Here is a 27,571-nt window from a genome sequence, read left to right as displayed (position 1 = left end):
TCCCCCCGAGTTTTGGGGCGATCGTTCTTAACATATCTAACGCTCCATTATAACTTCCAAATCATTCCAACGTATCATATTTCCGATGTTATTGACCTTTTATTTCTATGAAGTGATCAACATATGCTTCTCTTCATAGTTTCAAGACATAATCCCACAACTAGGTTATGAGTGGACAAGCTCATCAAGTAGAGGGTGTTATTGTGATATAAAATCAAATTCTCTCAACTGATCCACAAGAAAATGTAAACAAGATCAGAGCGGGAGTTATGAATACGATCTGAGTTAGTTTAGGGTTTAATCATTTGTAACCGGATACCGCCGTCTTGAAAAAAATTAGTCTCATGGCTGTTTTCCTGCGAATGGGCTTGATTCCGTCTTCTATTATTGCAAGAAGTAAAAAGGAAAACCTTTCTTCTGTATGAGACAATCAGGGAAAAGCTAAGGAAAGGGCATGATCACAGCGATCCTACAGCAGCTGAGTTCTTCGGTTACAACCACTCTCCTAAAGCACAGTTTCTGCTATGTCATTTGAACTGTTTGTAGGCTTGAAGCCCAGACCTATGTAACGTTCGCAGTGTAAATCCTTGGATTTTAGCTCGCTCGTCCAATTCTTGTTTTCCCCTGACAAGTCTTTGTTTCTGTCATTATTAACGTTTCCGTTCAGAAGCGCTGACTTGTAACCAAGGGGAGATATCTCTGTTGGCTTCAAATAACCATCATCATCTATTTCTTCATTTGGCAACATAGGCTCGTCCTCAAGCTCTAGATATCCCTCACGGCCCTATGAGATAGAAAAAAAAAATGAAAATGTTCATTGCATGACCTTGTCAGCTTGTCAGCTAGGATTATTTAGCGAGAAAAAGTACCGCATGACGGCTGGTAAATGAGTCTGTGATAATCGCCGTCTAAACACTTATTTCTTTTAAGTACTTTTTGACAATTTTGATCACCGAGCTCAACATTTTTCTATTTTCGTGCAAGACACTTTCCACGCGGATGATCCTTTCCGTATGCAGGACACGTGAAACACACATGAACCTTGTAATCGCCTTACTCACTAAAGAGTCTCTTTGACTAAATGGTAGAGCGTCAGAGCGCGAAATCCAAAGATTTTGTGTTTCATTTTTCATGGCAAACATGAGTTTTTTCATTGTCCCTTCCACGTTCGTGACAAAATAAAGATCTTTCTTTATATTTTTAATCTTTGGCGATTTTTGTAAGAGACGCAATGGCCAAGGATTTGGCGCATTAGACTACGAATGGAGAGGTCTGGGTTCGATCGTTAACCTTGTTTCTACACCTAGGAGTAGAAATGGCTGCTGGAAAAGTGTCTGGAAACCTGGAAAACACCTGGAGATTACGTACAATGAAGTGAGTTCCCAACTCATGCCGGTTGCTTGGTGCTACGGAAAGCGTGAAGAACATGGCATGTGAGCATATTTTTGCGCTTTTGCATCCTTGCAAATAACTAATTTGAGGTTTCTTCAGGTTCTCGTTCAGGGAAACTATCCAGTTAAGATAAATAACCCATATATGCCGAAAGAATCCATCTGAAGAAAAGAAATTTATGATGCACTGACCATGGCAGCAGAATTAGATTCCATCACGTGATCCAGCCTCTGCACAAGCGCGGTAAAGTTCGGTCGGTCTTCGGGTTTCTCCATCCAACAGTCTGTCATCATGGCATACCTGTCAATAAACACAATAATTTGCTGACTTTGATTGACAATTTAGCTGGCTGAGAGAAGCGAATCACGCGACGAGACTCACGTGATTCCTTATGCTGAAACTCGATTCATTCAGTTAAGAGAAGTTAAATGTTTTGACCTTTTTTTAGCTCATAAACAAATGGCGCAGGAGAAAACAAGCTAAGTGTCCTGTGATCCAGTTGGTGGAGATTCTGACTGTCAAGAAAGGTCTGAGGTTCGAATCTTCGAGAATAAATCTTTATCTTTGTTCCATGTTCGCTTGCTGAAAATTTTCAATATCTCTTGTTATAAGTAACATTAACACTGATGTTAGCGCATCGCGCAGAACTCTGGGATAATGCCTCACTCTCGGATTTCCGCGCGGTTCGCTAACATCATTTTGTCATTTTTCACTGTTTGCTTTTGATTCGCGCGACGGACTTCGTAAAAAGGGAGGGGCTGCTCGTAGTCTAAAGTATCATACGTATTCGAGGCACATACATTTCTTCTGGACATTCCAAGGGTCTTTCCATACGATTTCCGTCCTTGATATATTGATAAATTTCTGTCGGCGGTATCGAAGGATAGGGATTTCCTCCTACAGTATAATGAAAACAATACGTTGGATTCGAATCTCACAAAGGCCAACCGGCCAACACTAATACAGGAGCGTAACTACGAGCCTTACTCTTTCAAGAACTGAAATTATTTTGATCTATTTTAGTATTTTTTGTACCTCTAGACTTCTCTTTTAATTAAAGTCAATTTCCCTTTGGACAACAGACCCTGTTGCTAAATGTAAGTGTTTACGAGTTTTGTGCTAGACTAGTCACTCAAAGTAGAAAGGATAATACCTTGGAAGGGTGGTAGGGTGGCGTGGGGTGAGGGGTTGGGGGGTTTACTGAGGAGGTTATAGTTTTGATGGCGCACCTATGAATCCGAATTCCTTTAAAATCGTCAAGTCTTACCAAGAGTAAACAGCTCCCAGAGAAAAATTCCAAAGGACCATCTACGAAATAAAATCAAAAGGAATGTGAATTACTGTGTGAACTACTTAACCTTTTCAAATTGCAAACCAACGCGAGTAAGTTTTACTTCAAAGGCGATTGCAATGGTTTAGTAAGGGGGGAGGGGTACCAGAGGACAATTGACCCCTTCCATGTAATAAGACACTCATGGGCTCCCTAGGGTTAGATATCGTACTCATGCCTCTGGATTTTGGAATAATTTTTTTTGCTTTTTTTCACCTGCACATATATATATATACATTAGATTAAAATTATACATTTCAAAACCGTCTTACACGTCACTCTGCTCGGAGTAAACTCTATCAACTAGCGATTCAATTGCCATCCATTTCACCGGAACAAGGCCCTAGAAAGAAACATCAAATCTGTATGAGGAAAAGACTGATTGGTGGAAAAATAAATCACCAGTGAAAGTTTAAAACACGAGTACACTGTTGTTCCTTTTGTGTTTGTCTGTCTCTTTCAAAAGCCTACTCACTTCTGGGGTTCCATTCCCCCGACCTAATTCCCAGGGTCCTCACCGGGGAAGGAAGAGAGAGGGCCCTGGGAACGAGGTTGCGATTCCTGATTGGGAATCAACTTTTTTTCTCTTTCCCACGATCGCGGAGAGACGAAAAGTCATCCCTCTTTATGTCAACTAATAAATACTCAGCGTCTGAAAGAAGGAGTTTCCTCTCAAATGGATTTGAATTTAGGCGTAACAGAATGAATTTGAGCTGGCTCACCGGCGAGACTTTGATGTACTTGTCATCTTTATACACATCTCGGGCTAGCCCAAAGTCTGCAACTTTCACCACATAATTTTCCCCAATGAGAACATTCCTGGCTGCTAAATCTCTGTGGACACACTGGAAAGACAATAACAGTTAGAGACTGGTCAACATCGATTGCTTGAGGAAGGGGAGGTCGGACGATTTTGATTGTAACATAATGATATTTAGCTGATCCCCCTCCAAGGTTCTGCAGTATTCTAATGACCCCCCCCCCTCCTTCCCCTTCTTGGAAGTCAATTGTAAATAGGCGACGGCTGATCTCCCCTCCTCCCCCCCCCCCCCATGTGAAAACCACGTGTAAATAACGATCGGTCCTTGTGACCGACTCACAACCTTTTTATCTCACTGTTCAATTCAACTAGTTCCTAATTATGTCACCCTTCAAATTATACTCTCATTTGGTTTATCAACCACGATTCGTAAATCATACAATGAGGAAAAGAAAAAAGGAGGAAATTATTTTAAAGGATCACCTACCTTTCTAGACACAAGAAATTCCATGGCTCTAGCGACTTGAAAAGCTGCACTCACTAGTTCTGTCAAGCTGATCTGTTTGTCAGGATCTTCGGTGGGTGGCAACCATGTTGGGTCATAAATTCCTCGACTGTTTCTCAGAAATATTAACATGTTCCCATATGGACAGTACTCGATGATCACACAAAAATCACTGTAACGACCTGGATATGTAATTTGGTAAAATAAATTATATTATAAGGAACTGGAGTCGAAACACAATATGGAATGGATGAGACAAAACTATCTTTCCTTCCACTAACGTTTTAAAGTTGTAGTTTGTGCATCTTTGGCAGAAGTAACAAAAATAACAGCAAACAAAATAAAAAAATAATCAATAACAAAAATAAACAAAGAAACTAGAGGAACAACAGCATCATTCCTCCTGGTTGTAAACGAGATTTATATTTATGCTTTCTATGAAACTGGTGTTCAACTAACCGGGCTGCGAAGTGTAGTATTGAAACTAAGTGGTCTAATATTAGGAAGAAAAATTCTCCTTTAAACATTACATTGAGAAATAGTTTACGTAAGCGTTAAACAACAAAAAGTTGATATTTAACCAAAGATAACGGAAAAAGATCATTAGCTTAAGCCAGAATATCAGTGACGTGATCCTTTTTATAAAGTTGTCTTAGGTTTGTCGCGCGATTCAAGGAAAATCAGTCTTTGATTCTACTCCAAAAGATAGATTTCACTGCAAAACAGGTACTGCTCGTGGTTTACATATAACTGGACCCCTAAACATCTAGCTTTTATTACCCTTTGTGCAAGCTGCCAATAAGTTGACAATATTCTTGTGAGATCCGATGTGAATCAATATCTTTAGCTCGGAGATCAGGTCTTTGTGCTCTGATTCCTCTGCCCCCTCTGTTTAAGAGGAAAGTCGTTGATTTGGAGTTAAAATAATGAAATCATGTGTTAAATTATAGTTGAATTAGAGGTCATTCAAGAGAACTGCAATGTCCGGCAAAGTTTAAGATAGAAATTATAAGTGTGGGCGACACAGTTGCCTAAAGGTAAACACAGTGAAATCCTAAGGTCTTGGGTTTGATTTCCTCTTTGCCTTTCTCCAATCTGTAGTGTGTGTAAGTATCAATGAACTGTCAAGGAAACATGACAAACAACCTCGTTCTCAGGGAACTATCTCTTGCTTTCTCGAGGAAGGAAGGAAAAGGACCCTGGGAACGAGGTTGTTTAACAAAAATCATTGGGCTGACTTGGGAAAGATAAGCATTCCTTTAAGTGGGGTTCAGCATTTTATTTAGTCGCTTTATGTGCAGAAAAGTTGCTCACTTTCCCAAAATTTTCTCCGGCAGAACGAGCGTAATTTTTTTGCGTTCTTTAATCGGACGGTGGCAAGTGTAAGGTGGCGCGAAGTGCGAGTCACGCGCGAGGGAAGGAGCACGTGTCCTTGAGCTCCTTCCCTCGCGCTTGCCTCCCGCTTCACGCTCGCCTAGCGCTTGTCTTAGTTCGCCCGTAAAATGCAAAAATTTACGCCTGTTCTGCAGGCTACCACAATGTGGGCAAGTTGGATCGCGTGCGAAGTTCACGTCTGTTAGGCGAAACGATTTTTTACTCACCTTTCAATGTTTTGACTGCCACCTTAACAGGCCCATGAGATATAGAGGAACCCCTTCGTGAGTCCTTTAAAGTCGACAATCGATGTCTTTTGTGCGAGTTTACCGCTGATGCGCTATCACTTATGATGTTCCCTTCTGCTTCGGCCAAGTACACTTCGCCAAAAGCACCAGAGCCGAGCACTTTGCCTGCAATCCGTGAGAGTATTTGAACGGTAAGTTCGCCATAAGAAATGGCCGCTAAGAAGCTTACACCAGGCTCCACAGCATGGGCACGTTCATTGTAGGGGGAGGGGAAGTGGAGTTGGATAGACTAGATGTACATTTTGGAAGAAGAGGGAATTATCGTGACATTTCCTGCAAACGCGAGTGTAGAATTAACAATTTCCATCGCTTACTTTTCTTATAATCCTTGGAGAGATCTTGCACTATGCATTACGAAATATTTATCATAGTCATAACAAGTGAAAACATGCATATTCGTGTACTTTCATGTCCAAAATGCTGAAAAATAGATCGAGGGAGTATAGTTTTACTTGCTATTGATCTGTTGCGTAACTAAAAGGAAGGCGACAATCGGTTAAACCTAAGAAACTATTTATCTATTTAAATCTTACAGAAGCGTAGATGCTCTCTTGGGAACTCCCAGCGTTTGTCCAGTGGCAGCTTATGTACTTGTTCAATAAGAGGAATGGAGGAATCCAGCCTCGGTATCATGTCTGGCAGGGGAGGAGTGGTGCAGATGTAGAAACCTCCATAAATCTGACGCCGGCGAACCAGAATGGCAGCGATGACCAAGAGTAACAAAAACAGAGTCGCGCCAACGACAATGGCTGCTATGAAGGGGATCTTCGAGTGAGGTCCCAGGCTCGAAATGGCGCCAACTTGTTCTGGTTGAACTGTGGTTATCAAGATTGAGGCATGAAAGTATGCTAGAAAGGTTACTAGGTTGAGGTGTGAGGAAAGGGGGGAGAAATGAGGTAGGGAGGAGGGATGGGGAGGGGCAGTCAGGGAGGGTGTTATTGCTTTGACGAAGATCACTACAAACGTGTCGTTCCGTCAAAGTTCCCTCGAATAATTTCAAAAGCACATAGGCGTTAAAGGGAACCACGTGGTGCCGTTTACAGATTGGAAAAATTTAATTGATATAGCCTTCCGTCAAATCATGCAGAGTTAAAATATTTTTGCTCAATGCATAGACTGGGTGATATTATTACAACTTGCTTTTATTGACGGAAATCGTCTTCCTCTGAGCTAGAATGCAAGTTTTGGGTAGCGACGGAAAAGAAAAAGGTAACTACCGTAAACAGCAGAGAAAGCCTCATACCATAGCACACTTACCAACAGATAAAACCACCGAATCATGTCCAAACTTGTTTTCAGCTACGCACATGTAATCCCCATAGTGCTGCTGTCGCAAGGATTTTATCAGAAGGGTGCGGTTCTTTTTGCCCCTATTCACGACAGGTACATAGTCACCCTCTGACGTTCTCTTGACCCATTTAACTGAGGGAGGGGGGTTACCTGTTACCTCACAACTGACATTTACTTTTTTGCCCAACTCCATGGTCAGGTTGTCATCCACCATGTTGGAAATTTTTGGCTGCGCTAAACGGAGAAAGAAGAATAATATTGAGGAGGAAAGAGAAAAGAAAAAAAAACTGAAAAAGAAAGACAATTGTGCGGTGTAAGATGATTTGGAAGCAGTTTGGCATGTGCATGAAAGGGACTTGAGAGATAAAAAAAAGGGTTTGTATTTCCTCGTGAGAAACGGCTATAATTACCCAATGACTCAGATGTTACATCTTAGTTTATCCTCTCATGCCAATGACAAAACTCTTGAAATTTCAAACCTTCTACAACAACAAGTCTGAAAAAGTTTCCCTTTTAGGGTAAAACATCCTTTATAAAATATTATGAATGGTCTCCATGCTGAGATGTTTAACCAAGTAAGATTTGAAGCCTCACAAATCTTTCAAAGAAAGATGGACTTAACAACGGACTGGAAATTTGTCACACATTCCTTATACAAACCTAATACATTCAAAACTGCTTCACTCGTATCTTTTCCTTTGATATTCTCGGCCTCACACCTATAAATTCCAGTGTTTTCGACGTGATTTGGTTTGCATATCAGCAACTCTCTCGTGAAGGGCGGGCGGTCACTCTCGATATAATGAAATCCATTTATTCTACAGTCATCCACTGACCCGAGGGAGAGCAGGCGCAACTGTGCGCCATCTTTGTACCAAGTGACATTTGGTGCAGGATACCCTGATGCAATGTTGCATTTTAATGTTGTGCTGTTAACGTTTGCTTCTCGGATAGTTTGATTTAAGAGCGACACAACGGGACGAACTAATTCTGGAATAGAAAGAGAATAACGATTAGATTTATAGGTAAAGATGAAGCCAACCAGGGCCAATTATGACATGACTGCGACCGGACAGTTTTCCAAACCCGGTCCTTGATCCAAAACCCTTTTTGCACCTTTTATGCAAATTCGTAAGAATTCCAACTTCCCTGAACATCCCACTGAGACTCCCAATGGTGATTTCAGCCCCTATTAACGTAATGCTCAATAGGTGATAAAACTCGAATGGAGAAAACTTGTCCTGTCATTTATTGATTTTTCCACACGCTTAAAACAAATTACCAGCCTGAAAGAGTTACTCCCTCCCGGCGTTCACATCGCTAAGGCCGCTTTAGAGAACGGGGTACTCCACCCAGGAACGGGTGGGGGGGGGGGGGGGTTTAGAGGATTTGGTTGTATCACGATTAAATTTACCCAATTCCCCCATAAGACTCTGTAATATCTGATGCTCTCCTCAATGGCAGTTAATTGTCAGTCACCTTTTTATGGCGTCTCTTTATTCTAAGTTCACGACGACCGATTCCTCCTCCGTTCTCTCTGAAAACCATGGAATCTCCCCAAAAATCCTTCCTCCCCCTTCCCCGCGATGAATAATTTCCCCTACCTGCAACAGAAACTACTATGACTGAAATCTTTGTCTCGTTTGCAGTCCATCCGTAACATAAATAATCCCCAGCATCCCCCAACTGCGCATGCCTGATAGATAATGTCGTGGATACGTTATGTTTGTTCCTTTTCAATGTGTTGGATAACATCTGAGTTGAATTTCTTTTTTTCCATTCGAGGTACTCAAAATCTCCCAAGTCAGCTTTACATGAGATCGTAAAAGAGCTCAACTCATCCACTTGTAGAGGGAAAGATGAAGGGACGATTTTTGGTAAAACAGCTTCCTTGTCTGAAAGGGAAATCATGAGAAGGAAAAATTTAATGGAGTTTGAACGTAGTAAAATGCACAGTCTGTTTGTTCTCGAACCTGTGTTTACTTTTTAAAAATTGGAACAGTTTTTTTGCAAATGTCGCGAGCAGTGATCTCGAATAGTGTATGGTTTTCGCTGACCCACTTTCGGGAAAGTCTTACGTATAAAACGCAGGACAAAAAAAAGCTGCTTGTCAAAAATTCAAGTGCAGTAAAATTTGTATCAATTTTAGTAAACTTTTTTTTTTTATTTTATTTTTATTTTTGTTTTTAACATTTTTTTTATTTTCACTTAAAGCACAAATACTAGAATATTACAAACAAATACAAAGTTAATTACACTAACGCTTACGCTACTCACTAACACTAATTACGAAATACTGCGTTACATTACATTCACAGTCGGCTAGATTTAATTTATGTTGTGGTTATATAATAATATAAACCTAATTTGTACAAATACTTCTACATCAAATTCCTTTTTTGGTAGAACGACTGTATATACAACTGCGTCTATAACTGTTAATACCCGATACTCATCTATTGAGTTACAATAACATGTTTTCCCATTTTTTATAATGAATAGATTCTTTTTTATTCTTTTTTGCAATCAAAAATTCAAATTTCCGAGTTTCAGTTGTTTTAGCCTTCAGTAAGGATACAGACGGCTTGATATTTTTACAACGACAATTTTAGTAAACTTACCAACTCTAAGCACGGAAAAAACAGCGTCATCATGCCCGAGGAAATTCTCGGCGATACATCTGAAGAAATATCCAGACTTCGCAGGTGGAAGAAACAAACTGCTTATTCTTGAAGGAACTTTTTCTGATGGATCGATCACATGACGTGGAACTCGTCGCCATTTTTTGGCATCTGGTTTGCATCCTGAATTACAGATTCTGATTGGTTGTCGATACCACTTGAAGTGAGGTACTGGATGACCGCGCAGCGCTGTGGTCTGGATCGTAGTCGCGTCCCCAAAAGACAACACAAGGAGGTCTGTGTAGTTTTTCTTGTTAAGAACAGGCTTTTCTGTCAATGTTACATGAATCAGCTTGTTTAGACTAAAGACTCACTCTACTTCTGAGTTTTAACTGTCTGTCTAAAATGCGATAAGTTTTTATTTAATGGGGTCCTAACACATATGTGGAAAAGCTACCATTAAATTATATCGCCATCTTAAGTTGTAGATATACATAAAATAAACGGGCCGTCAAGAAATTATTTCGAAAGTTTACCATAAAACTACTTTATGTATACTTCAAATGCGACGAACATGCTGCAATATGTTAGCATCAATGAACTAGAAATGGCTTTTGTCTGAAATTGTTAATTAGCAAGTGGAACAAATCATGATTCCTTCAGGATTCAAATCCCCACCAATTCGGTTTTTTTTTTAATTTCCTTGAGATATCAAGTACAAGGCGCGACTATAAAACAGTCTCCAGGTCACATTGCTTTTATCAATGACCTACCATGGATATCTAACGTAACAGTTTTGTTATCCGTTCCAACTGAGTTCATGGCGACACAAGTAAAGACTCCAGTGTCAAAAGGATGAAACGCTTTCTCGATGACCAGCTCTGTACCAGATCCCCTCCATAAAACATTGTATTTTCCTTGTTGACGGTGAATGAAGCATGTCCTCTTTCGTTCCAGATCTCCCTTACAGCTTCCGATTAGCCGCCCATTCCTGAACCACTTGAACGCATGGGGAGGTTTACCTTCCGTTTCACAAAACAGCCTCACATTTTGGGAAGCGTTTACAGACGCCCGTGTCATGAAGTTGATTATCTTTGGAGGTTTTTCATCTGACAAGTTTTTAAAGAGAAGCCATTCATGAAACCATGGAAGAATGATAAGGCAGAACGCTTAACGCTATTTCTCACCCAAATTAAAAAAAACAACAACAACAAAACAGAATCTGCGCAACTTTAAGGTGGCTTTGGACGCCGTCTATCTCTTACTTGCAACGATTTTTTCCCGATTTAGGACAAGCTAAAAATGGGGATCAACAACCTCAGGCTGTTTCGGGCTATTAGCATCATACGCAGTGATGGAAACAACTCTGTTGCTGTGGCAACTTGTAATGGGAAGAAAAATTTTTTAGAAATTTAATAAAACGAAGTTTAGACCTATTTGTTTCACAACGTCCTCTTATCATCGACCAAAATTGTCTAAAAGTACATTTAACTTTAACCAGACACCCTTGCTTCTTACCAACGAAAAGATTTGTTTTATTGTTGGCTGTGAACAAAGCAGTGGTAACGGTTAGCATTATTTTAGCTTACATTTGCAAAATTAATATTTATTGGTAAATTACTGTATGCACTTTAAGTGTCATGTTGCGAAGGCTATATCTTAAGTTCTGCTTCTTCCAGGACTTTGATAAGAAAAAATCTCTTCCGCAACTGTCGTCACAAACTTGCGTCATAATTCGCACGTCACATGCTTGCGTGACGAGTCTCTACAACTAAAACATGCCAAGAACATAAATTTGTATGTTACCTGAAAAAGTTAAAATGGCAACTTGAATTTTCTGGTCGGCATTCTGGCAATAATATTTTCCTTCATCGCTCTGCTGTCCTTGCATGATCTTAAACGTGTTATTTTGGCGGATCACGGAGACACCGTCGGGTATCCTTTGGTTAAGAAATCCTGGAGTTGTTTCATGCCATAATTTCAACTCAATGTCGGCTTGAAACATGGAGCAGTTGATATCTACCAACTGATTTGGGACTATTGTGATCAACGAAACTTCAAGTGAAGCCGACGGATAAATGGTTGTTGTCGATGCTGTCGGCACTGCGTTTGCCGAATCTTGAAGAAAAATATGATAAATCCATAAATTACAATGTTTGCGCCTCTGAATGGATTGGCCAATTTTCCTCGAAAGAGTTCCCTGTGCTGAACGACCCATGAAAATTCATTCCACAATTCATGTTATGTTAAACGGAAGACAGGTCTAAACGTTGAATAGATTCTCTTATGGGAATTATGTCCTCGGTCCCCGGCTGCCTGTCATAAACACACTTCCTACCCCTTGCTTCAAATATTGCATTACTCTACCTGTCTTTTAAAGGACTATCACTGGAAAGCATACTCTTTTGGAGGGATAGAATTTGTCTGAAGATTTAAAGGATACAAGCACAGCTCACTTGAAGGCAGAGACTGAACTAAGCTACATGGAAACAATTTTAGCGGCAAAACTTTTCATTTCCTTACTGACCTTTGACCTTGACTGTCGCTGTTTTTACAAAATATCCAACGCCAAAGTCCATGATCCTACATTCATAAACCCCAGCGTCAGAACTGCTGACATTATAAAGCTTAAGCTGGCTACGAAAACCCAATGTCAAGACGTTCTCCTCTGCTACAGGGACTTTGTTCTTGAACCACGCTATGTCACGAGATTCTTCCCCAGAGACCGAGCATGTAATGGTGAGGTTGTTGCATTTTTCTACCTCGGAATTTTGCTGCGATAACTTTGGGACAGGCGGTTTTCCTGACGAGAAAAAAAATACAGAAAAAGGGTGCTTCCAACAGGACACTAAACCGCATACGCTTTAAGGCCAGTGGCCCGTTTCTCGAAGGTCCCGGTACCTAAACGTGCCACTAAAGCTGTTCTATTTTCATTCAAGATGGGGGTTTCAAAAGTTTTGAAAATTATGCAATAAAAATATCAGCTACAGTAACATAATGGACTGGTTAGGGTGCCAAAATCTGCTTATCTATTCTTAAAAATTTTAAGGTCCCGTCAAGTTACTGGGACCTTTGAAAAATGTGATCCAGGTTCGAAAGCAAAATTTTATCAGCCAAGTTAATTCTGGGTGCCCTTCCTTTGGATCCATACCCTGAAAAAATTAGTTGAACTTCGTTCACTTTAAACTGAAAAAAGAATTCCTATGACTAATGAATTTTCCTCCCGTGGGTTTCCAAATTGCTTCCGGCGATTTCGTGGCAAAAACAAGCTAGGAAGGGTAAAGAAAGGCAAAGTATCCTTTAAATATTGACTAAATCGTAAAAAAAGTCTTATGATTTTCTCTAGATCGTTTAATCAAGACCAAAGTCTTCAGATCACCAAATTGCCGAATAATGTGATAATATCCACGTTGATCTTAAGACTTGTTATTATCTATTGCCTGGGGGGGGGGGAGGGGGGGATGAGGGGGGTGAGGTCAAAGGATTTTGAATGCGTCACGAGACGATTTACATGATCGCGCCCCCCCCCTTATTGACAGTAATTTAGCAGTCGATTTTTTATAGTCCCCCTTTATACTCAGTCGGCGACAACTGATGCCCTCTCCCTGCCGCCTGAAAACCTTGTGATCTCCCCCCAGAATTTTCCCATCTCCTACGCGATGAGCAATGAATAGCACCTTATACAGTAACAGTTGAAAAATACCTCTCAGGGGAATTGGAAGAAGAAACCCCAAGTCTACATCTTCTCGTGCTTGATTACAGGATGAAATAACCCTGCAGATAACCTTCCCTCTCATGGTCCGTTCTATTCCGTGTATGGTCACAGTTCGAGCCGTCAGGACAATCCTGTGCCTGTCCGGGATCAGTTGTGTTATACCGTCTGTGCGAATGATCTCCAAGAATATCATTGGCTGAAAGATGTGTTCGGCGCCACAATTCAAATCTACAGAGCTCCCGTTAGAAGCAAATAAATTTCTGTGCCCCGTGAAAATGGCAGATGACGGAGCTGGACGAAAGAAATTCAGGATTATTACTTTTAGACATGAGCTCTAAACTAAGAGAGTTTAATTTTGAGTTCTCAGTTATCAACTAGTTAAAGGGGGTAAGTTTCTAAAGAAACTGTAGTGCGGCGTCCGTCGGAGAGTAGCCTTTCGTCAGAGAGAATGAAATATTAATTTGCTCTGTTGAAGGGCTAAAACTGGAAACGTCAGCTTTGAAACTCTTTATGGTGGTCAATTTACGTTATGATCTCAGTTGATAATACTAAATTACCCTATCAGCTAGTTAAGTTTTTTAGAGTTAGTATGATCAATCTTGATTTTGACATTGAGAACCACTGTAGAGTAATTAAGTAATCTGGTATTATTTGTCTGTCGTGGTATAACAAAGGATATGTTAAGTTCTGACAATATTTAAACTTAGACTGCTTGTGGTCTCCACTAGATCCATGTTAGATGTTTGACAAAATAATCACGGAGAAGGGGTGGGGGGCTACTTGGGTTAATTTTCGCTGGGTATGTTCCGCTGACATATACCCAGCATGGCACATACCCATATAGACAAGATATGGTAACAACTTTTTCACCACGAATTTTCCATTTTTAAACCACAACTACTAAAAATAAAAAATGTGCGACCCTCTTCTAATAAATCTATTGAAGATGTAACCCCATTATAGTCAATCCAATCATGGCAATGTGATCCTATCCAGCGGCACATCCTCATAAGCCTATCACTGGGAAGGTCCACCCCCCTCCCCCCCCCGCCCCTCCCGGGACTACGATGAGTGGCAAAAAGCTCAAAACGTAACTCTCCAGTTTGACTCCAGTAGTAATGAATAAAGCTCATTCATTCAAAAAGTATATTACGCTTTACCTGGTTTGATCATCAAGAGAACTTCTTGCTTTCGACTTATAGAGGCAGATGGTGCTTCACAGAGGTAGATACCAGCATCATGAAAATCCACAGCGTGGATAACAAACGTCTGACCAACTCGAATGACTCTGCAGCCATCCGCCATTCGCTCCTTTATCATACCAAAGGGAAGCTTTTGTTTTAACTTGACTCTTATTGTAGGATCGTTCATTTGACAGCTTATTTTTACGGATTCCCCAACAGTACGGTCTTTCTGCTGCAGTGAATGAGGCCAAGATTCCCACTTAAGAACCTTCGCTGAAAGAATAAAGGGTCAATGAAATCTTATGAGCCTAAAAAACGATCGGATAGGAGCTTCTGTCAGTCAAGAACGTCGCTTTTCAAATGGTCATATATCCATAATTCGTCTGACTATAGCTCGGTCTTCGGCTTTCTCTTCAGATTTCCCAGCCAACTGAGAGAGTTGATATCTGTTTCTTCCCTATGTCTAAATTGCTCAGACCGCTTCCCGGCCAGAATAACTTAATTTTCTACAACGGTAGACACAGCTAAGATTTAATCGTTTAATCTACGATCTCAAGTCATAAGTACAGGTTGGTATTTTTGTTTCCTTTGCGCCCTCAGGAACGCTGCTTTGACCAGAGGTTTCATATCACAGTACTAGCAAATCCACAGTCCTATGCACATCATACTTCTCCGAACACCTTACCTGGAGTGCCGCACATTTTCTTGACGTCCTTCCACACCAGTCCCTTTGAGCAGCTCATTCTAGTGCTCTTCCCACCCGTGCACACAAGATATCCCGTAATGCTCTGCGGATCAGCGAACTTTCCATCAGGTTCCGGGCATTCTGAAGATGATTAAACGGAACATGTTTTAAAAACATCTCAGACATTCGAGTCAACTCATGTTCTTAACTCTCATTTAAGAGAAATGAAACACCAATATAAGCTCTGATATGCTACAATCGTCGTTTCTGAAACTCCATGAACTATTTCATATCGAAGTCGTGCAATTTTTTAACTTGTAGCCAAAAGCTACTGGAAATGATCGTTGTGATCTCCCAAATACCCATTTTTTTGTGTGTCTGATGCTTTTATTTCAAAATAAAATACCAAAGTAAAAACCTTCCGGTTGGTAAGTTGAGGTAAAAACGCGCCAGAATTAGTTGCATTTTCCCTCCAGATGCCGAACCTATCTTAAAGGTGTCATTGTTTGAGTTCGGTAGCAGCACTAATACGTATCTTAGTCATCCCAGGAAATGATAAGTTAAATCAAGCAAGATTAATGCACGTTTGACTTGAGGTAAAATTGAAGGAAATAATGGTATCTCCTACCTAAAACATTCAAGTTGACATGAGCTGACCAAAACCCGAACTCCTGAGAAGTTAAAAACGCACGGCACTCATACCAGCCAACCTGTTTCTTTGTGACATTCTTTAACAATAAAGTGTTGGACCATATTTCCCCTTCTTCGATGTCATACTGTCTCCTGACTTCTTGTTGTTGCATGGACAGAGGTCGTGCACTCTTGTACCACTGAACCGAAGATATGTTCTTGCCTTTTGCAGTACATATTAGATTTTTATCTCTATGGACAACGACTCCTTGATATCTTGCTGTCACGTTTGGTTTTGGAGGGTCTGCAAAATACAAATTTCGCAACCACTTCATTGTAACCCGACATTGGAGATCAAAACTTACTAGACTTGAGGTAAGTTTTACTCGAAGATCGATCTATCTTGTTGATGTTAATGCAGCTTCTTGCTTTCATTAGACTTCAAGCAGTCCCTTCTTTTCGGCGGAGAACTGTGCGCGAACAAAAAGAAAACAGGAAAAGGAAATAAAGTTCGTGCGCCGGGTGGAACTCTGGGAGTTAAGCGCATGAAAGAAGCGCGCGACAGACTTCCCGAAAAGGAAGGACTGCTCGTAGTCTAGCTTTCAATGACAAAATCTGTTTTGACGCAGTAAGTTGCGCACAGACCGTTATTAGGCCATTACCTATCCAACTTAGCTTAATGAATAATGTTAATAGGACCAAGTGGAGTCCAATTTGGTCCGTAATCATACGAGAGATTAACAAAATCGCGAGTATAACTACAGACAGAGTTGGACGACACAGAGTCCTATTACCAATTAATCATAATTGTTAAAATTTCCAAAAACAAGAATACATTTAGGACAAACATCTCTGATAGAAACAATGTGTTAAAGTAAATAATACCTCCCATTTGAAATTACCCTGTCTTTTTTTACGATTAGTGGTTGTTGCTATGGTTATTATGATCAATTCTGTGATTGGTGGATTAGGCTGAGTGAACTTAATTTGTGAAAAATAAAGCAGCTACTGCACCAACCATATTCGAGGAAATTGTAATGGTTATGATTACTTGAGTTATGATTGAGTCCGAGAGTTGTTGTGTCCTGTTAATTTCCTCGAGCGATCAACATCGGATATCCACTCAGTTATAAAAATTAAAAAATAACAAAGCCAAAAGTAATGATAACTATAATAACACAATTTGCAACAACAGAAGTTAATTGCCTAAATTTGATAGCTTGGTGATGTAGAATACATGAAACGTAATGACAGAATGTTAACAATAAATTCTACAAGCTTTTCACATTACTTTGCAGTCTTGGTGTCACAATAATTCTTCCAATATATTTGGAAAATCCACGACTTCTCGCCTGGCATAGATAGGAGCCCTGCTTTTTGTTGCTTACTCCATGAAGAGTAAATAACTGCCCATATTTAACCACGCCTTTTCTCGGTGTAAACATTCCCCCCAATCGTAACAGCCACAGTCTCACATCCACTGTGGAGTTATTGAGCTCACAGCTGAGATCGACGGAAGAGCCTTCAGGAACCGTACGATAGATGTTTATCTTTCCTATGTGCCGCAGTGATCCACCTAGCAATCCCGGTAAGAAATAAACAAAACAACAAGTTGTTAACCACAAAAGAGCCAATTAAAAATATCAATTTTAATAACAAGTATTTGAATTTTGTCTGTTTTGGTTAATCATCTCATCCAGAGCAAGTTTTCAAATGAGCGTCGTAAAAACCAAAACCGAAGTATCACAACTACCAATCACAACACAGGTTCTGACACGGGCAACCTGACTGATGCGCGGGGAAAACGCAAGTTGGTTTTCGTGTCACATTTGATTGTTTGAGATGGTGCTGCGAATTTTTTCAGGCCAACCACAGAGCGTAGTAAGCAAAACGAAAGCAATCCAAGATCACTTTTGATACTCAACTGAAAATTTCTCTACAAAAAAAATCAACGATTTCATTGGCTTTACCTTTCTTCTCTTTGTGATTGTTTTTGAAAATCTCATAACCTCTCGAATAATCAGACTTCTAATGAATAAAAATAGGTCCGCAATGCGTACTTGTGTGGGATTTTATTGACAAAGTGTTTGGAAGGGGTTTTTGAGCGGAAGCAAACCTGTCACTCACTGTGAGTCAACTGTACTACAGGGGTGATATTAGGCCTGGAATCAAAAGTCTGAATAGTAATTTTTGTGTGGGAATTATTTGAACAAATACAGATTCACAGGAGGGATCTGGGGTATTAACTTTTCCTTTTATCAAGCAATATGCCTTTCCTTCCCTCCCTGGAAGCTTTTTGGCGTGTTTTTGAACGTTTGGTAATCGTCTTCAACAAATAAATTACCTCTTGGTGGCTTAGGCTATTTATTTGTTTATACGGCAATACTGGAAATACTTGGAGTAGTAAATATTTTCGTAACAGTCATTGAAAAAAAATTGAAAAAATTTCTGCTACTACTTTTTAACTCGTGGATACACGATAGCGTAGAAACGAGTTCTTGTGGGCGCTCTGCGATATGCAAATTAGCGTGGACTCTTCGTAATTAGTCGTAATTAGTCGGCTTCGAACTCGAGATCTATCCTTCCGAAGAAGTAAGTCCAAAGTCGTGGCGCTATTATGATTGCACTGATCGTTGCGATATTTATTGTCTTTACACGCCTGTTTCGACATTTACTATATTGAAATGGACTTCAAATGTTTCAAATTAGTGCTATGATCAACTTAAAAACCAAATTTGAAGCGTCTTCGAATCGTCCATGCGCTGAACCTAACGAGGACCAGCGAGAATCACGAAGAGTTTGTGAGTGACAGCAAGCGGTTGACACAGAAATTCCCACGGAAACATGTACACATGACATAAAAAAAAATGGTAATTTGCAGCATTATTTCTTTCTACGCCAATTTGGGTCTTTCCGTTGTAATCGTTTCGTTTTGTTATTCTTCTATGCAAGCGTGACTGTTTTGATGGTAAGAATGAAAGATGATCGCTTTCCACAAGTCGTTGCCGAGCACGTGACTATAATCTGGCCGGTGTTGTTTTGATCACTTGACAATCTTTTTCGCTGAAAATACAGGACGACTTCTTATTTCAAGGAATGTTTTTCCAATTAATTTCTATCGCATCGGTGTAAAAAAGTACAGGTATATGGGTGTTCCGAAAAACAAAAGGGAAATTCAAAACTACGAGAAATTGCGAGTAATCGGCCTCTTGTACTACACGCGGGTTTTTTTGGTGTAACATGCGTATGTTTCCCGTAAGTTACAAGCACTTTACGCACGTGGGAATGCTGCAATCACGAATTTTATATTACGTGAAAGTCACGGATGTGGTTGTTTGCTCACTTCACTAATATGTTTGTTTGCTTGTTGTTGTTTTTTTGGTATCCTGGAGTATTTCAGGAGGGGTTGCAGACTTAACTGTGGAATAATTGTTTAATGCAGGGTTGTCAATAAAGGTTGCAGTTAGAAATTAGCCAAGATGCTAAAGGAGCTGCCTTGAAATTTCAGGACTGTGTGTTATGTAGTTTATTTTTGTCTTTTGTAAATGGTTGTTAAACTGGACAACTCTTAGAAAGATGACTTCAAATTTAATTTTAAAAGGCCTGTTCTGGTACCAAATGAATAAGCAGCATTTCCTTATTAATAGTTTTGCAAGTTTCTCATTACAAATTCCTCTGAAAAAAGAGAAACAACTCTTTTCATAACTATTTACTGCTTTCTTTTGTTGCTCTCTTAACTTAAAAACAATGTACATCATGATAAAGTAATTTGTTATAGGACACCGTGAAATGAGGCCCAAACAGCTTTATGATCTGTGAAATGTGTTTTTAAAACATCTGCTTGTATATCAATGTTAGATATATTTGTATATATATGATCAATTACTGTGTTGTTGTCAGTTGTATAAGTTGATATGAACTGTTTGTAGTGGTTATCCCTCACTAGTAAATTATACAAAGGTCTTCTGTCTGTTTCAACAAGCCAATTTATATCAAAGTCTCTAGTAATGGTATTGTTGTCTGGTGAAATGTTATTTAATACCTCAGTTATTGCTTCATAAAGTTGTCTTACAGGCACGTTTGGGGAGTGATATATCCCTATGATTGTCCAATCCTCAAACCTTGCTAACTTAATTACTGTTATTTCAACACCATGTATATTGTGACAATAGGGGTATCCAGGTAAGTATGGGATTTTACTGTACACAGCTGTACCACCATAAGACCTTGATCCATTGCTGGAATTAAGGTTATCATTACGGAAGAGAACATAACCAGCAATGTCATACATGTCATTAATATCTTGAAAATTAAATCTTATTTCTGTGAAAATATTGATATCAGCACTTAGATAAATTAAGTCTTTACATATATCTTCTATGTGTTTGTGAAGAGACCTTACATTAAGATAACACAGTTTAAGAAGGGAAAATGTTATGTCATGGAGAGGGAGGTGCAAAGCTTAAGTTTTGCAGTTGTTCTTAATCTCTCCATCTGGATTAACAGCAATCTTGCTTTCACACAAATCAGAAATATATAGGCCTTCTATAGCAGTCACTCTACTGAGTCCCATATAATGTATGTGTGGAATAGTATTTCTGGTACTAAAATCCACAACAATTCTACTGTCAGTATCACCTTGTGACCTGTGAATTGTTTTTGCTGCTGTGGGACGCAGTAGAAATTGTTTTCTAACAACTTGTGCTGTTCTGTTTCCACCTACCGCAAACTGTGTAGTCACAGGGTTTACTGGGGTCCATGTGTGTTCAATTCATTGTACATACAAATGTCTTTTTTCATTCCTTGTTTTCTGACCTACATCTGAGTGGTCAAATTGTACCCATACAATACCAGATGGTTTGGTTTGTTGATGTAACTGAACTAGTTTAACAACATTTCCAGCACCATTTGTCATGCCATCTTCGGTTCGTACATTCATGACAAGGTGTGTTCTTTCACCCTCAGCAAGACAAAGGGTTGAGGCTAACTGTTTTGTTTTTCTTGGATCATTGGGTATTTGTCTTAGTATTTTGTTTCTTAGCTCTGGAGAGATAGCTCCAATAACACTATCTTGAGCATTTATTGTGAATTTGTTTCCTGTGGCTGCATTATGGGCCCTTTGTTTAAATTCATCTACTTTAGCATTCTGTATAAATAGGTGAGCTGCATCTATTGGGTTGTTGATGTCTTCTTGTATAGCTCTCTTTAAGTTTTGCAATGTCAGCTACTGTGTGTTTACCTTTACGCAACCTATTAAGTAATTCTACAAACAATTTGCTGTCTCTTTGACCCATGATTTCATTAAGTTCAAACATTTTAAAGTGTTTATGCCATAAACTGGGAGAAAGAACAGCATAAATCTACATTTTTGAGGTCTTTGAAAATATAAGCATCCATAACAGATTCTAATTGGAATAAGTCACCAATAGCAATTATGCGCACACCTCCAAAATCCTCTCTACAGCCTTTTATATCTTTAAGCCTATTGTTTAGCTGTATTGCAAACATACCATTTCCTACCATTGAGATTTCATCAACAAAAATCAATTGACTTCTCAAAGTGTTTAGTCTACTTGAATCAAGCTGTTTGTAATTTCTCAGTGATTGATTGGCAGGAATGGCCAGAGTGCTATGAAGAGTGTCACCCTTAAGCTTTACCAGTTGGAGCTAATAGTATAACTATGATCTAATGAAAATCATCACCAGCTCTAGTGTTATAATACTTAAGTACTGCCTGATACAAAGCTTTTGTTAAATGCGATTTGCCAACACCAGCCCCTCCACTGAGGAAGCAGTAGAAAGGGGTTTCTGAGGTTTTAATCTGATGTAAAATGTGTTAAAAAAATTCTTTTTGCTCTTTATCGGGTGTCTGGACCATTTGACAAAAATCAAAATCAGGTAATTCATTCAATATCAGTGGTTCATTATTCAGCGATGTTGATGAAATGTTGAGATCATCAAAGAGGTCATAGTTTTCACTAAAATCAGGATGTAAATCTTCATGAGATCCAATCCTTGAACGGAATTGGTCAATGGAGATTCCCATATTTACTTGTGTGCTTGAGCGAGCAACAACAACAATCCAACTAACTAGAAACTCAGTTTATTAAAATAGATAACACTCTTGACAGTTCAAGGCAAACAATAGTTTCTTTCAGTTTGTGACACTTGTGAGACATTTTGAGACACTAGCGAGACACTTTGAGACACCCTGAGACTCTTTGAAGCGCAACCCGCACAAATACATTCAAGCCGACAAATGCTGGCTTGCGAAAGTACAATGACTCCTTTCAATCTGACACAACCCGCACCGAAGGTCCAAGCCGATAAATGTTGGCTTGTGAAAGGGTAAAAGCTCCTGTGCAACCTGCACTGAACACAAGCCGCGTTTCAGCGTGTTGAATTACGTGAAAAAATCTTTTGTTATAGACACCTGAAGAAATAACGAAACAAACGCCTCAGATTATGAAAGAAAGAACACAAACCAGGTGTACAAACGTAATCGCCTTTCGTGAGAGCTTAATCGTGAAGCTCCCACAACAAAATTGAAAAGTTAAAGCACGCAAAGAACCCGTGAAAATATGAAATGACTTATCCTTACCTTGGAAACAAAAATCCCCAAGAAACAAACATGAAATTCCGAATAAGTTCTCCAAAACCCAACGACTGAGAAGAGAAATGGCCGCCGTACAATACACTATGAAAAAACGCCGACTGGAATCCAGTCTTCACGGCTCACTGAACGCAAATAGAAACCACGTGACAAGCACTTCTCTCTCGTGGACAAATAAATAAAGAAATAAATTTCGCGGGCGTTGACTAAGTGTGGGAAATCCCACACAAAAATCAAGCGCTTGGTTCTCACGCATTCCTACCCTTTAGTAAGTTTTCTTTTCTACTTTGATTCTCATTGGCTTCCTGAAATGTTTCTTTTTGTTATAATCGACCACTCTGGTTACTTTGATGTGGGGCTTCTCAACACTCCATCAAAAATCGCCTTTAAAGCATTATTTTTGCAGGGCAAATTACAGTCTTTCAAGAACAAAATTACGATCACATGAAGGCTGATTTCTTAAAAGTTTAGATCTTGTTCAGATTACACCTGGACATTGGGAAAATTCAAGTTAACACGAATGTAAGCAGTATTTAGTTTTGTTCACGTTTCTCTTCTTTGTTTTCGGCTTATTATGCACTTATTAATATTTTCATTTTTCAGCATCGTATCTGTATTTCGACATTTGCACCAGCATTGACAAAGATTAAACAAATATCTAGCTAGTTTTTGTGACCTGTTCGTTCAGCAATGCTACTTCGCTTATGTTAAAGCGTCATTCAAACCTGATATCATTGTCGTCGATCCAAACAAGCGGTTTCGTGACTTTGTTCAGTGAGCACGAGTACAATCTCCTTTAAGCTAAATACATATATATATATTTTTTAGTTATTTTATTTCCTACTTTTCGCCATTTACAGTCCCTTTGCGAGGAAAATGCGTCACGTTCCAGACAAAGCTCTAATGTGAATTATCGTGTTTTTGGAACAAATCCATTCTTATCAGGGTATATTCGGTAAACGGTTTAAGATTAAAACTTCCTAGAAAGGCAAAACATTTTGACAGTGTTATGATATCATTTTCAAGTAAATACATCTTATTAGACGCTTTGATGTGTAGCATGACTGTATTTTGACTCGCCCTGCGGGCTCGTCGAAATATGGCACAACTCACAAAAATACTAAGCGATACCACACACCAAAGTGTCTAATGAGATATATTTATTTCGAGTGTAAGGTTATTCGACACTCTACTTGATGCATGCATATATTAACTTCCTGACTTTTCCATTTTTTCAATTTTCCCTCGATAATGATATCTTCACGACATTGAAACGTTGTAAATTTGTGACATGATTTATTTTATATCCATTCTTATCGTTATCAGACTTCCCTTAGCCTCACCTGGTTAGCCGTTGAAAAAAAGCCAAGGGTCACCGAGCCAAAAGCTTGTGAAACAGATATTTACAATTAAAAAACTCATTATTCTATCATAGCTCAATTTCCTGTCAGTAACATGCTTCTCAAATGAGAGTAGCGTACAACATAATCACCTAAAATTGAGTCTCTTTTGTTTGTTTAGTGCCAAACCCCTAACTCTTAATGCGTTTTTAACGCTTTAAATTGGACCACAAATAAACGAAGTGCCTGTCCTGGCGGAAATCCATCGACACTGCTAAAAATTAAAAGCGCCATGAGATTAGCAAAATTGGCAAGTTTTTCCAGTGCCATGGTTCGACGAATTTTCGAAATTTTACAGACATTTGAACAGTGGGGGGCAAGTTTATGCCCCCCTAAATACGGATGTCTCTAAAATGTCGCGACTTCACAAGGTCTTAATTTCTTTACTTTTTAACATATTACTCTCAAACTTGACAATTCTGCTAATCTTGCTTGGCCCTCTTTGCAGCTCTGTCAAACGATTTCCGCTGACCAAACCATGTCAAAAGATAAGAAAATCATGATGGAGTATCCTGCATGACAACTACACAATATCAGCACCTTAGTATTATTTCAAGTTCCAAGGAATTTTTAGCAAAGATTAAAAAAGGTTCACCGGAAATTAAAATTTCCTCTTTGCAAGCCATGGTGCAATTTGTGGGATAAAGGCTTTCAAGCGTCTTTGTTGTTTGAGTAAAATGACCGTCAGTGTTCCGTAAATTAAAGTTGGATATCAGTCAAAATTTCTGAAGTTATCTGTGTGGGTAAATCATTGAGTTAGCCCCCCGTACCCCCTAAAATCTTCGAATTTTTGTTTTACTGATGAGTTGAATTTTTTTTGTCTGTATTCAACGCAATCGTTTATCTGCGGCATGTTTCAAATGTCTGCTTATTTCATCGTTGAAGAGAGGTTTGATTAAGAAAAAAACTCGCCTGTAAGTTAAATTAGAAACACTTGCAAATAAATTTTAATTGCAAGTGATGTTTATAGGTTCAGTGTTCTCAAGCAATGCAAACTTAGAGGAATTCTTAACGTTACGTTTTTATTTCCTCTCCTGTTTCAGTTTCATTCTGATTAGTTTACACGAGACATATTTCCTTCCCGATCTCTGGAGTAATTAAATGTTGTTACTTGACTACAAATAAACCGAATCGTGCTTTCACTCCTTTGTACTGAATATTTCATGTCACGCCTCTGAGCAGATATCCTGTTGATTTTAAGCGGTATTTGAATATTTTCCCATTTCAGAAAATACCAGTAGCTAATACCGCGACCACATACGGCTAAAGTCTGGATGCAGCGAGCGATAACGAAGTCACGACTGTAAAAGACAAGTCAATTTTACTCCTATGCTCGTCGTTCAGGCAGAGACAGAAAGGCCTCTGGAAAACCACATTGTTAATCTTATAAAAAACGTAAGTTGAGTGAAGGATACATCTCTTACCTTGAGCGCTTGTTCGTAAAATGTTCCATAAAGAAATAATTAACAGGGCACGCACGAATACACTCCAAAGCCAGTTCACGTTCGATTCCATCCAAATCGCCGTCAATTGTGAAAACGGTAACCATGTACTAAAGAACAGTTGTCACATCGAGGTGTTTAAAGCAGCTCTTGAATCTTCAGTGACGCGTAGTACGTTGAAGATCAGCACATTCTCAGAGTGATTTAGAGATGAATGGATGCTTTTGACGTTTCAACCCTGATGTCGACAAATCTAAACCCACAGGATCAAATTACTGTCACGAAATAACTCTTTGTAGTCGGAAACAGATCGTAATTTAGCATAACACACTGGTGCTTTAGGAAACGTCATTTATCGATTTATCAGTTTGATCAATTATCGATCGTCGCTTACGTCACTTTGTCTGAAACTGCCCCTCTAAACCGAGTTTCTTGCTCTTAAGAAAGAGCGTTTTCACGACTACAGAAGTTATAACACAATTTTCACCGTATGGGTCCGTATGCGCACTACATAGTCATGATATCTGACAGAGCGACGTTTTATTTATTTTATTGTGAATGCCACACCTGACACACCCGTTGACGTGGGCGAAGTGCTTGCGGCATTTTGTAGACCTCCCCCGACGACGCGAGGGAGATTTTTGCATTGATGTAGCGAGTCTTGACGCGTAACGACACCAGGATCGGTGAGAAAATGATGCAGGGAGGGATATTTTATTTTAAGGAGATTGTGATCTATTCCTGCGATGATTGTAACCCACCATCAAGGTCTCTCGCGCGATCGCGGGATGAGGGTGCCGAAAGGCGAGGTTCCTCCTTTACATCCCACCTCCATCCCCGGGAGCCCCGTAGAGACTTGGAGTTTGGTCGTAGGCTGCGATAATTGGTGCTTCATAAACCCTTCCTTGAGAACCGAATAAACGGTGCCGGAATAGCTCTGAAGAAGATCTAAACAAGCTCGTTGGAGTCAGCAAGAATATTTATCACATAGAAGATTTTGAATTTCTGAAAAACTAATTGCCGAGCTGTCGATGTTATATAGGGTGGCTTTACTGCCTTACCTCCATCCTAGCATCAGCACTGCACTGATGAGGCCCAGAAGGCCGAAACAGTACTGTCTGCAGTTAGTTATATATATATATATATATATATATAAATATTATGAGAGGGAAAAAAGGACGTAACTACATTTCCCGACAAGCCTGTTTCGTGAGTCGCTTCACTCTTCAGGGGTGAGTGAAGCGATTCACGAAACAGGCTTGTCGGGAAATGTAGTTACGTCCTTTTTTCCCTCTCATAATATTTATTCTGCTCTGCTTCAACGTATTGAGCACTGTTCCACGCGAAAATCGACTCGCAAACTTCCTATATATATATATATATATATATAACTAACTGCAGACAGTACTGTTTCGGCCTTCTGGGCCTCATCAGTGCAGTGCTGATTCTAGGATGGAGGTAAGGCAATATAGCCACCCCCAAGTGATCTCACACATGTGGGATCATCTAAGCCATGCCAGAGTGCTCAAACTAGAAAAACTAGTGGGCGTGCATAATGCTAGCAGCAATGACTCATCCTAGTAGAGTGCTCAATTTGGACATGAAAGCTAAGCTTTGTATGCCAAAGAGCTATATCTATATATATATAGAGCTATATCTATATATATATATATATATATATATATATATATATATATATAAAACAATATAAATGTAAAAAAAATATGATATATGTTTATATACATATATAAGTTTGAAAAGCATTTTTGAGCAGGGACTATAAGCAAACGTTACAGAGACGTTAAGGCCCAGTGATGTTAGTCTCGAAGTGATGGTCTGGGTCCTAGTGTAGTATCCAGACTTCCCGCCGCCAAAACATGAATGGTCTTTTTATACATTTATACCAAACAATTACATTCACACTAAGTTTACACTCGTAGAAATTGTTCCGACTCGTAAAGAATCCGTACGAGTTTGGTTTTGCCGTTTACACACAAGTAAATAAATCCGAAATTAAAACTCCCTCTCAATTCGTGTCCCCGGAAATTTTAAATCCGAAATTTAGCGTTGAAACTTTGTGGCTCCGGAAGCTTTTGAATCCGGAAAGCTTATCCGTGAAAGTGATTTGAAGAACGAATTTGGGTACTTTTCCGCCTGCGATCTTTAGAGTTTGCCATCCTTTCTCAGATGAACAGGCTAAGATCTTGTGGCAATCCATTCTGTTCATATGACGTGACGAACTATTTCCTCTTGGTATTTGCTTTTGAAACTCTCCTGTTCTAATTATAAAACTTCGGGATCCTTTTGGGAGGAATATTCACA

The 27,571-nt window shown here is 39.4% G+C and overlaps 1 protein-coding gene across 2 annotated transcripts; it reads right to left on the bottom strand.

Moving 5' to 3' along the window:
- Positions 1-79: 79 nt before the first annotated feature.
- LOC113670661 (uncharacterized) lies at positions 80-25,739 on the bottom strand. 2 transcript variants are annotated; one of them, XM_089192391.1, is made up of 23 exons: positions 25,232-25,739; positions 17,086-17,370; positions 15,793-16,098; positions 15,165-15,305; positions 14,456-14,752; positions 13,284-13,586; positions 12,108-12,383; positions 11,387-11,698; positions 10,354-10,689; positions 9,581-9,910; positions 8,564-8,854; positions 7,620-7,949; positions 6,927-7,193; positions 6,203-6,484; positions 5,589-5,774; positions 4,768-4,875; positions 3,970-4,169; positions 3,445-3,567; positions 2,995-3,065; positions 2,660-2,700; positions 2,193-2,289; positions 1,584-1,692; positions 80-784 (listed from the first exon to the last, which is right to left on the bottom strand). In XM_089192391.1, exons 1-23 carry the CDS (start codon positions 25,320-25,322, stop codon positions 506-508), a joined length of 5,061 nt encoding a protein of 1,686 aa, XP_089048517.1. In that variant the 5' UTR covers positions 25,323-25,739; the 3' UTR covers positions 80-505. The 2 variants fall into 2 exon arrangements, with proteins under 2 accessions (XP_089048517.1, XP_089048518.1); XM_089192392.1 differs by having other exon boundaries at positions 10,354-10,696; positions 11,631-11,698; positions 25,232-25,494.
- Between the last annotated feature and the right edge of the window lie 1,832 nt (positions 25,740-27,571).

The sequence above is a fragment of the Pocillopora damicornis genome, chromosome 13, assembly GCF_964200805.1.
Source record: "Pocillopora damicornis chromosome 13, jaPocDami1.2, whole genome shotgun sequence".
Lineage (NCBI taxonomy): Eukaryota > Metazoa > Cnidaria > Anthozoa > Scleractinia > Pocilloporidae > Pocillopora > Pocillopora damicornis.
Note: the sequence above shows the minus strand (reverse complement) of the source record. Positions and strands in the feature narration are given on the sequence as shown.

Coding starts and splice junctions, on each gene's coding strand:
- LOC113670661 (XM_089192391.1), bottom strand. CDS start 25,322: ATGGAATCGAACGTGAACTGGCTTTGGAGTGTATTCGTGCGTGCCCTG. Junction 17,371..25,231: donor TTTACGAACAAGCGCTCAAG/GTAAGAGATGTA, acceptor CGGGATTGCTAG/GTGGATCACTGCGGCACATA. Junction 7,194..7,619: donor AGCAGTTTTGAATGTATTAG/GTTTGTATAAGG, acceptor TTCTCCGTTTAG/CGCAGCCAAAAATTTCCAAC.